General features: G+C 32.7%; 1 protein-coding gene across 4 annotated transcripts in view; it reads right to left on the bottom strand.

Moving 5' to 3' along the window:
• Window positions 1-1752: 1752 nt before the first annotated feature.
• Window positions 1753-12371, bottom strand: part of LOC145670338 (uncharacterized) — a 493290-nt gene continuing 482671 nt past the window's right edge. Inside the window, exon 3 of one of the 4 annotated variants that reach the window (XM_081738877.1) lies at window positions 1753-4602. In XM_081738877.1, coding sequence (XP_081595003.1) covers window positions 4528-4602 — 75 coding nt within the window. In that variant the 3' untranslated portion in view covers window positions 1753-4527. The remainder of the gene's footprint in view (window positions 4603-12371) is intronic. The other 3 variants (XR_014128286.1, XR_014128278.1, XR_014128290.1) reach the window with 3 other exon arrangements.

Raw genomic sequence — 12371 nt, forward strand, 5'->3', positions numbered from 1 at the left:
AAAGTTCGCAAATTCCAGTTAAACGTAAAATTTAACTTAGTTGCTTGATTTAATTACATTTCTCCTTCCTTTGTCAGTAACAAAGCTATATAGGTCGATAAATTTTAATGTTAGTTTAAATAAAAATTTCAAGAAAATTACACAGTGTATGCCACAAGTACCTTACTATTACTAGATATTAGTAGATATGCACTGTACAGTGTACTTATAAATATTTGTTGGAATCATATTAGTTCAGTATTGTTCATGCAAATTCATTTAATACTTCATTTACGTTTTTAACCCTAGAACTCATACTCAAAAAGCTTTTCACCTTTATATAGGTGGGGTCTGGTAGACCCCATCCGGGTATCTCAGTCGGAAGTAATTATAATTACATGTTTTGATCAATACAAAATTAGGGCATTATGTGTTAGTAGTACTAATGTTATTCCGTCATATCCACACTCATTTTGACAACAAAAATATTCGGTACTTTTATTGTAAGAAATATAGAATTTACATATATATTTACATTTAGCTTCGTAGGAGTAACATTTTACCATGTTTTTCTTTCTTTCTTTTTTTTCAATCTATGCCTTTTCTTTCAAGATTTGTGCAATATAAAATTTCACAAAACATGTCTTGTGTAATAAAATATTCTCATACGTCCTGTGGAGTAGGGTTTGTTTGATCGCATTCTGGTCTGTGTGTGTGTGAAGCATATTGTGTTGACAAGTCTAAATAATAGATTTGGGAGTAGAGAATAATACTGTACCAGCTCTTGCGGCTAAAATACTTGATTCACTGGCTTCTGAAGCCGAAGATAAGTTTTGCTGCCACTAGAATATTCGGTTTCACTTGAACAATTTCTTACGGATCACGTATCCTGTGCGTTTTCTAAGTATCCTTCTATATCATTCTCCTCATGACTATCTTCAGAACATTCCTCAGAAATTGAAGTCCTTCTTCTACAAGAAACACAGACGCAACTTCTCTAAAGTTACTATACTCTGGACTCACTGAAGCTTCGGTGTTCCCTTTTCTTGAACTCGTCTTCACTGGCTAGTCGGCGTATCTTGAAACTAACACTAAATTACACTCATGCGTAATAATGTAACACTAACTTGCCACGTAGGAGAGTACTTCCTCTATGATATTAAAATTATACATAAAAGAGGTTTGTTATTAGCAAGAAGGTTCATAAATACGTTCATAATCTGAAAAAAAAAAAAGACAAACAGAAAAAGGACTACACAGAGGTGATCAAAATAACAAATACCAATACAATGAGTTTTCTTTATAGTCAAACTAGCAGCGTTCACCCCGCTTCGCTGCGGTCACCCCGGAACGCAATAAACTTTGTTACTTAGATAATTTTTACTTTTTCGCTTTCAAGTGATATGATAAAAACCATAGAAGATTGCAGTAAATCTTAACATTATATCGCCTGTCATTTATGTTAACCCGCCCCGCTTCGCTGCGGTCATCCCGGTGCTGGCATATTGTAAAAGTGTCTGTAAAAATAAGCAAATCAATTAAAAAATTTTAAACAGAAGATTCAAGCTATTTTCCGCTGTATATCGCCTGTCATTTATGTTAACCCGCCCCGCTTCGCTGCGGTCATCCCGGTGCTGGCATATTGTAAAAGTGTCTGTAAAAATAAGCAAATCAATTAAAAAATTTTAAACAGAAGATTCAAGCTATTTTCCGCTGTATATCGCCTGTCATTTATGTTAACCCGCCGAGTGACACGGTCATGCGGGTTGCATATAAATACGTTTATTTTTACCTATGATGAACTAATAACAAAGGATTTGTACGTTATGGACACTTGAATGGTCAATTATCTCAAGACACTGGTAATTAAAAATTAAAGTGATATGATAAAAACCATCTAGGGTCCAAATCCTAATAACCCCCCAAAAATGAAAGAAATTGGTTCAGCCGTATTAGCGTGATGAGCGGACAAAGAATTGTACGTTCTCTTTTATATATATAGATAGATAGATGGGTTTTCATTTGACAAACTAAAGTGAATATTATGATCTAAAGTAAAGTTAATTCAGCAATTAAATTTATGAAGTACCTGTGATAACTTAAGTCTAGATTTATATGACAATAAAATCCATTTATCTAATAACGTTCATGTATAGTAATACAAACAAAGAATTATCTCTTCACAGGGTCTAAGAGATTCCAGGTATGGAAACTTAGGCGCTCTATACACTATAGGATAGGTCCTAGGAAATCTCTTACGATTTGTCCTAGAGTTAAAATCTCAACGTGTATGGCATCAGATCGTATGTCATTTCCTGTGTTCTGACCGATCCTATGAGATTTCTCTTGTTTAGAGTACGCTCTATTTCGGAAAGAAAAGTCGTAAGATTTCGATTTAAGCGACATCAGGTGATAGAAAGTGAAAACAAAATAAGTGATAACAACTGATGAGGTATCTTCTGATCGTGCAGGATTACTTTAGGTGTACCACTCGAAATAATTGTTGAAAAATTATAACTTATCACTGTTTCCTAAATGATTTGAGTTGACCGACATGAAAATTATTCCCATAGCATAGATAAAATTCCTCAAGGGGACAATGAAAAGCAATTGTTGTTAAACTACAATTCTTCTACGATTTGCGTACAAATACGGGGTCCGGATATATAGTATAAAAACTATAGTGCTAAAAACGCAAACTAAGTTGTGCTAGGTGGCCTCTGGAAAGTACGAATGCTATCTAACCCGAGTCAAACAGGGCGAAGCCGGGGCCCAAGCGTCAGTCAAGGGATGCGAGCGAAGGAAGCAGGCGCGTCAGTGAATGCAGTGAAAACAAGTGGGTTTCGGCAATGATACGAGTTTGAAAAGCAATTGTCACGGTATCGTGGCAGTAGCGCTCCACTTGTAAACATAAACTATAGCTTCTGTAAACTATACAGAAATAAACCGATGATGGAAAATAGTATCACCGGTGATCTTTCATATGCACTCAGGTAAATGTTTCGCAGATGTCCAGACGTAGGCAAAACACACAAAATTTACAGGAGAAATGGAAGATGCAAGTACTTAGACCTAAAACAACCTAACCAAATCTAACCTAATGAAATTAACAAACTTAAACTAACATAATATCAATAGAAGTAAGCGAAATTCTATTACTTTTTGAAAATTAGCTGGAGCCATATACTAATATACTCTAACGTAACATAACCGTAACTAACCTGAACCAGCCTAAACTAATGTAAATAGAAACTACCGAAATTGTAACATTTCGTAGAAAATTTAGCTGGACCCTTTCTGCTAAACATTGTCTCTAACCTATTTTATCCGTTGTTAAAACATTTATAATGATTTTACACTAGTAACCCTACAATTGTAAACATAAAATACAGCTGTATTACTTGTATATAATTACGTTGTTTGCAGAAATTTGAACCTTATAAATATGTTTTTTCATACAAAGTATTAAATTGTATTTGTAAATCTAAATTTTGTTTGTAAATGTGGTGCGCCAAAAGTATACCAGCATCCTTCTGACATTTTTTTAGAGGTATCCCATATAACAATATAGCGCCTATTATTAATATCAGTGGGATGTGCAGTATGGTTAGCATAGTAATTCTTCAACTTTGTACTTTTATTAAATAGAACTATTTCACAATGTTGATAAATGTCATTCGGTCAGACAGGAAAACTTTTCACGTGTATGGCACAAAAAGGGTAGGATTTCCTACAAGATATGTCATAACAATTTTCCGAAGATAAATCCTAAGATATTTCCTAGGATTGATCTCGTAGTGTATAGCACGCCTTAGAGTACTGATACAAAATAACAGAAATCTCGGAAATTGTTGTTTTCACAAGGCTAAAATTACTTGAGATACAAAAGCACATTGAGATACTGTATTAGATGTCACGAAAGATGAAGATTTGATGAACGTTTATTATACCAAGAGGCACTTTAATTATTTCTATGGAGTTTGACAGACCTCACATATGCGTTCTGGGGTTAACACAGTTTAATGTCGTAAATACTCAAATTAACCTCTTTCAACATTGCAACATGCTTCTAACCTTTAGTACAATACAAAACCTTATCTACATCAATTTCAATAAATGCTTCTATGGGAGACTTATTTTGAAAACTTAGTTCTTTACTGCCCCAAAAAGAAATCCATTGTGTTAGGTCAAGTAAACGTGGTGGGCACTCGAACTGCGAACGTGGTGGGCACTCGAACGGGGTTGTCTTCCAAAAGACCACGCATCAGTCGTGGATGGTATGGTTTTAATTTAAGCTTAGGCATTAGGTGTCGCAAAGATGTCCTTAATATGGATAGTTCAATAGAATCACGTCATGTAGACTTCTTTGGACTGTTCACAAACGTTAGAATCACTTCCTTCCGATTATCTTGTCATAAAAGTATTTTAGCACAACCAGATTTCGGTAAATTAACCACTGAATATGTGCTTTCAAATGTATTTCTTGTGTGAAAGAAAAAAATAATATTAAAAGTTCCTTGCCGTGCTGTGCACACTTATCCCGAATTTTCACACTTCCAATATTGCTTTAGTATCCACTTTCTTTGCACTCAGTTGAAGTAAGTTGTCATCACTGATAATTATCTGTAAACAAAAATAAATAAATAAAGATGAAAAACAATAAAATAAAAATCGACATATAAGAAAATACCTTAATAACATTTCTAAAATGTAGGAGTAGATACAGGATATACTTGTAGGATATTAATTTGGAATTATTGTTTGCAAAAATAGATCTAAAACGTGAAAGTAATAATGAAACAACTGTAAGGTTACTTTTGGCTTATTCAGCGCTCTTAAGAATAAATATATCAAGTTTACATCTACGTATAGGGCCTATCAGTTGATTATTATTATTATTATTGCTGTATCTTGGTTTAAACCGTTTTCAGCTTAGTAATCTGACAGCCGTCTCTGGTAACTGCAGGTGATTATTTAAGGAGTTCTTCTTCTCCAAAGAACTTTCTGAGCATATGAGAGGTATCCAATGTTACTGAGTTTTAGTTTGTTAGGAAATTTTGCGTTTATCTGTTCAGGTTGTGTCACTGTACTTTTAGGGACAATTACTGTAGTTGAGATAATGATTGGTCTTGCTGTGACTTTTTGACATTTCCATAACTTTTTGGATTAGTCAGCCTTTTTTTTTTTTTTTTTTTTTTTTACATTTGCTGACTTTCGTACTGCTACATCTATGAGGGTTACTTTTTGGTCCATTTTGTTGATAAGTGGTGTCGGATTTGTTTGCAAGTACTGTTATATCTGTTCTGACTTCTTGACCTGAGTAGAGTTCGTATTTATCATTTTCTAGTACTGAACTTGGCTGATATTTTTAGTCTGGCTTGATATCGATGATTTAGTTCCATTACATGTTATGTAGCAAAAACTGGTGAACGCTTTTGGCAACATTGTTGCCTTTAAGATAGTCTGTGGGAGCTATTATACGGCATGAGCCTGTAATGTGTTTCATGTATTATTATTATTATTATTATTATTATTATTATTATTATTATTATTATTATTATTATTATTATTGGAGTATGTTTAGTACAAGGGGTCCAGAAGCACGTAAAAAACACAAAATTTACAGAAGAAATGAATGATGCAAGTACTTAGACGTAACATAACGTAACCAAATCTAACCTAACCTAACATAAACTAACCTAAGCTAATTTGAACTAACCTAACTTACCTAATATTATAGAAAGAAGCGAAATTCTACCATCTTTTGGAAAATTATGGGGGACCCCTACACTAATTTAACATACACTAACCTAACCTAAACTATACTAAACTAACCTAAGCTAGCCTAAACCAACATAACCTACTCTAAACTAACCGAATGTGAACAGAAATTACCAAAATTGTAACATTTTTTAGAGAAAAGAGCTGGACCCCTTCTGCTAAACATAGGCCTTATTGTTATTATTATTATTATCTTGATATCATGATCCGGATGACTGGAGTTCGGATAATTGTGGTTATACTGTATTATTTTCGTGATGTTATTTCGCTATAGAGAACGGTACATTTCATTAAGTTGAATTCAGCTACATACGGTAAGAGAACCATTATATTGCTGTAGATTTTAATAAATCCATATGCATATAAGATAAGCAAACAAACCTCTTTAACACATGTGGTGTTTCTAAAAGACAAGCCTAATTGTTCGTAACCATGAATACACTTGTCAACATGACATTTGTCACTGTTCTTCCTTTTCTTTCATTCTTCCCGGAGCCACTACTTTTACTCATAAACATGCACACACACTGCGAGAGAAAAGCATTCAACAAAAGGAACTAATTCGTTTTACTTTACAGTGACATGGTGTATAATAAGTGTGACAGTTAACACCTCAGGAATGACAGATCATCTAACCTATTTTCCATATTAAACCGTTCATTATAAGAAAATCATCTTCAAGCTCACTACTTCAGTGTCATGGTTGAAGATCGTAACAGATAATATTAACATTAAGTGGGCAACCTACTGACTAAAATTACTAAACCTATACTTTGCACACTATTAAATTATTACTATGCCTGTGAAAGAAACAGTGTTGCCAGTTATAATTTGCCACACCTCTTCCACAATAGTGTTGTAAGTTTTATACTAAGTTATTACTTAAAAAAAAAAAAAAGATTTCGGTTTACCAAAACACCTTTACTTATTTACCATGTCTGCCTGTCCGACCGAGAGACAAAAATTTCGAGAACTACTCAGTGGTGCTATTCAGCCGGTTCGCTAGAACCAGTTCTTAAAATATTTCGAGTTCGCAGAATCGTTCGTTATACCCAAATATAATAGTAAATTTTACCCAGGTATACCCAGGCACAGTAAGTTTTAGTTTAACTATCTTCGTTTTTAGAAATTCTTACAGCTACAGAGTTAAACATATGATCTCTCAAAACGTGGTAGCTATAAGCGTTTGTTTTTTAATTTCAAATGCTTAAATATCAAGAATGAGAACTGGGATCACTTGGTGAGGGTTATTTATATTTAAAACGCATATATGTATAACATAATCAACAATTGTTGGATTAAGGTCTTTCCAATACTTTTTGACAACCATCTAATCTTGGACAATTAGTTTCCAAGCTATTCGCAGTGCTACCTAATTTCGTCATACCACCTTATCTACTACTTGTCACTTGTGATATTCAGTAAATATTTTGTTTTTCTCTATCTTGTGTGGTGTGTTCTAAGAGAGTTATATCTACCTATCCATCTCTCTCTCTCTCTCTACATATATATATATATATTCTCAACTTAATATCGTGTCGTGCCTATTATGGGATGTAGCGTGCTCTTTGACACGATCTAAGTTGCTTCTGTCTATTATCCGGAATAGACAGAAATGATAGAACAATCATGCGAAAGGTTAGATTATAAATCATGAGCTATTAACTTGGTCATTTATTGTCATTAATTAAAGTTGAATTACGTGTATGGTGTATGTTTATGAGTCGTTAGGTAATTGTTTGATCACATCAAATAGACTGTTTGTTATTCACTCATCTGAGAGCAACCAGAGATGTAATAATACATACCTTGATGTTGTTGGAACTGAACTCATGGACTCTGAGTTAGATGTCAGCGATGAACCACAGTGGAAGGGTTTCCACTTCGAATGTGATGTTGATCCTCTGAGACTGATCCTATTACGGGTCTCCAGGAACTGATGCTCAGGAGCTGATCCTCCTACGGGTCTCCAGGAACTGATGCTCCGTAACTGCTCTTCAGGAACTGATCCTGATTCACTTTGACATTACCTTTTTATGTCCTTTACTAAACGATGATCTCGTGGTTTTCTTACTTACCAAATTTCGATGTTATTACATCTCTTTGCTGAAACCGTAGTTTCTACATTGTCTCTCAGTGACCAAATCTCCAAACAGTCTACGTTTGCGATTTCCATAATTTTTACCCAACTTTCAGAATGTGTTGGTGTGAACATAAAATTTACAAAGTTTTACAATTTCATCTTGCTTCAATGTTTGTTTACACTGTGACGACACGTGCAGACTCGTGTGTGTATCGTTACTTCATTCAAAGCAAACAACCATAAGCATAATGTAATCTTATGTGTTAATTCGTCTGTCTGCATGATTTCACATTTCTGAATGTAAGCCAATTTTAAAATATAATTTGATTTTCATCTTTTAGCCAAATACATGAAATTAACATAGAAATTTATATCTGAATTTGGCGTTCCTTGATTATATATATATATATATATATATATATATATATATATATATATATATATATATATATATATATATATATATATATATATATATATATAAACATTTTGTTAAATATTAGAATAACACCATTGGAAGTACTAGATCAATCATCAAATTTGATATGGTTAGAATGTAGAGTGCCAAAAGGTAGAAATCAAGTTCAAGTTCATTTTTGCACCCTATCCTCAAACCAGAAGTGGTAAATATTAACCCTTTTAAACGTTTATCGTTATAGAGCAAAAACAGAAATAAAGTCCAAGATGTTTTCTGCAACCAATTAAGTGTTCCAGGAATACATTCCATCTCCATCCTTAACTCTCAACTAAAACCGAGATGATGCAATTTTCTGTTTCAATTTTGATCTACGCAGAGCAAAAATGTATTGTGAGAATCGATTCTGCGTACTAAGAATACGTACAACTTTCTCTCTTAACTCTCTATTCAAGCTGGAACTGATAGAAATCAACCTCTTCCGGTTTTAAGTTGATCACTATAGAGTGAAAACGGTAATATATAGATAGTGAGAAGTGGTATTCTGAAATCAATTAAGCATCCCAAGAATGCATATATACGAGGAACAGCCGAAAAGTTCCCGCAATGTTGTTATAGTTCTGGCATTTGAGACGCAATCACAATAAATCTTGGGTAGCACAGTCCCTAGGTTGCCTAATTCTGAATTTAAGAAGTGTGAACACGTCTTAACAGGAAGTGTATGAGTATTGTAGCTTAACGGAGGAGTTTGTGTGGTGATCAGTTGCAATTTCACAGATCGATCAATGCGTAAACATCAAGTTCATGTACAAATTGGGGAAAATCTGCTTCAGAGACTTCGATAGCATTAAAAGCAGTTTAGCACCATCGGATATTTGGCTCTTCCCAAAGCTAAAAATGGTCATTTTCCGTTTCGTGAACGTAGAAGAGAGAAAAACTAAAGCGACGGCTGAACTTCGGAAGATATCAAAAGAGACCTTTCGTCGATGTTTCCACCAATCGCAGGAGCGATGGAACAAGTGGGTATTTTCCGAAGATGCCAAGTTTGAAGATGATTAAGTAAATGTGTACTTATATTATGATAACAACAGAATGGGTACTTATATTATGACAACAACAGAATGTGTACTTATATTATGACAACAACAGAATGTGTACTTATATTATGACAACAACAGAATGTGCACTTATATTATGATAACAACAGAATGTGTACTTATATTATGATAACAACAGAATGTGTACTTATATTATGACAACAGAATGTGTACTTATATTATGACAACAACAGAATGTGTACTTATATTATGACAACAACAGAATGTGTACTTATATTATGACAACAACAGAATGTGTACTTATATTATGACAACAACAGAATGTGTACTTATATTATAACAACAACAGAATGTGTACTTATATTATGACAACAACAGAATGTGCACTTATATTATGATAACAACAGAATGTGTACTTATATTATGACAACAACAGAATGTGTACTTATATTATGACAACAACAGAATGTGTACTTATATTATGACAGCAAAAGAATGTGTACTTATATTATGATAACAACAGAATGGGTACTTATATTATGATAACAGAATGTGTACTTATATTATGATAACAACAGAATGGGTACTTATATTATGATAACAACAGAATGGGTGCTTATATTATGATAACAACAGAATGGGTACTTATATTATGACAACAACAGAATGTGTACTTATATTATGATAACAACAGATTGTGTACTAATATTATGATAACAACAGAATGTGTACTTATATTATGATAACAACAGAATGGGTACGTATATTATGATAACAACAGAATGTGTACTTATATTATGATAACAACAGAATGTGTACTTATATTATGATAACAACAGAATGTGTACTTATATTATGATAACAACAGAATGTGTACTTATATTATGATAACAACAGATTGTGTACTTATATTATGATAACAACAGAATGTGTACTTATATTATGATAATAACAAAATGTGTACTTACATTAAGATAATAAAATGTGTACTTATATTATGATAACAACAGATTGTGTACTTATATTATGATAACAACAGAATGTGTACTTATATTATGATAACAACAGAATGTGTACTTATATTATGATAACAAAAAATGTGTACTTATATTATGACAACAACAGAATGTGTACTTATATTATGACAGCAACATAATGTGTACTTATATTATGATAACAACAGAATGGATACTTATATTATGATAACAGAATGTGTATTTATATTATGACAACAACAGAATGTGTACTTATATTATGATAACAACAGAATGTGTACTTATATTATGACAACAACAGAATGTGTACTTATATTATGATAACAACAGAATGGGTACTTATATTATGATAACAACAGAATGGGTACTTATATTATGATAACAACAGAATGTGTACTTATATTATGATAACAGAATGGGTACTTATATTATGATAATAACAGAATGTGTACTTATATTATGATAATAACAGAATGTGTACTTATATTATGATAACAACAAAATGTGTACTTATATTATGATAACAACAGAATGTGTACTTATATTATGATAACAACAGAATGTGTACTTATATTATGATAACAACAGAATGTGTACTTATATTATGATAATAACAAAATGTGTACTTATATTATGATAATAACAAAATGTGTACTTATATTATGATAACAACATAATGTGTACTTATATTATGACAGCAACATAATGTGTACTTATATTATGATAACAACAGAATGTGTAGTTATATTATGATAACAACAGAATGTGTAGTTATATTATGATAACAACAGAATGTGTAGTTATATTATGATAACAACAGAATGTGTACTTATATTATGACAACAACAAAATGTGTACTTATATTATGATAACAAAATGTGTACTAATATTATGAGCTACAACAGAATTCCAGGAAATTTTTGACTGTCCCTTGTATTTCATTTCCACTCTAATCTCACGGCTAAAAGCGGAAATGGTAGAAATCTATTACGACTTCCGGTTCCAATATTAATTGAAAAATTATAACGCCATACAACCTAAACTTTTTGACGTGGTGTACTCTGCTACTTCTTTTTAAATATACCTGTTTTAAATACGTATATCGCCTTGCATTGAGACACGGAAACTATCATGTAAGTTGAACTAAATATCGAATGATTCTGTGTAAAAAAAATATATTTGCGGTAAATATAGCGTTCTAGGAAAAACGCCTACATTCCCCTTTAATCTATAATGAAGAAACTGATATCTTCATTATTTAGTTATTAGTTTTCAGAGTTTTCTTTTTCGGTGTAAAAGTCGTATACAATCATGTTAGTTGTCAATATTTAGTCTTTGTGTTTTCGTGTCCATTGATCGTTTTCGTAACACATGAACCATGCACAATAGTAAAGTGAATAGAATGAAAGCTTCTTTATTGTTTTCTATTTTCTGTGCGTGACACATTCTTACACTTTGTACTACAGTATGTACCTATAGTGCTAATGGGCACTGGGCATTAGGTCCCTTAGCAAGTAATCAACAACCATGAATCAATATGAACTTCACACCTTGAAAAACAACAAAGAATATACCTAGTATATATGTGTATGTTATGGTAATATTGTGCATGACGCGAGACGAGACGAGAAATAAGATTTTATTGTCTGGTCTTGTACATTTTTGTAAAACTCTTGTTTCGCCTTGATTCGCGGAGAATTCCTTCTCGTCTCGTCTTGATACTTCGAAAGCTTTTCTAGTCTATCTTTGTAAATATATGCACAGAGTAGCCACCCCTAAAAATAAGTAACAAACCGCTAAACGCATGTACGTAAATAATTACACGGAAAGAACTGAATGACATCAATGCTTTCGAGAAGTTTTATTGAAATAGGAAACATTAAGTGTTCAAAGAATCAGTCTATCGACCATCATACTTATGACAAAGCATAATACGCCGCCAAGGTTCTGTGCAACATTTTGCGGAACATTGCAGGTGTAACTTGTGTGAGAGGTTGTTTCACAAATTCTGTCAGTTCGTCAGCGGTATCGTAACGGTTTTATGCAACGATGTTCTGTAT

This window comes from Thermobia domestica, chromosome 14 (genome assembly GCF_964235325.1).
Source record: "Thermobia domestica chromosome 14, izTheDome1.hap1.1, whole genome shotgun sequence".
NCBI lineage: Eukaryota > Metazoa > Arthropoda > Insecta > Zygentoma > Lepismatidae > Thermobia > Thermobia domestica.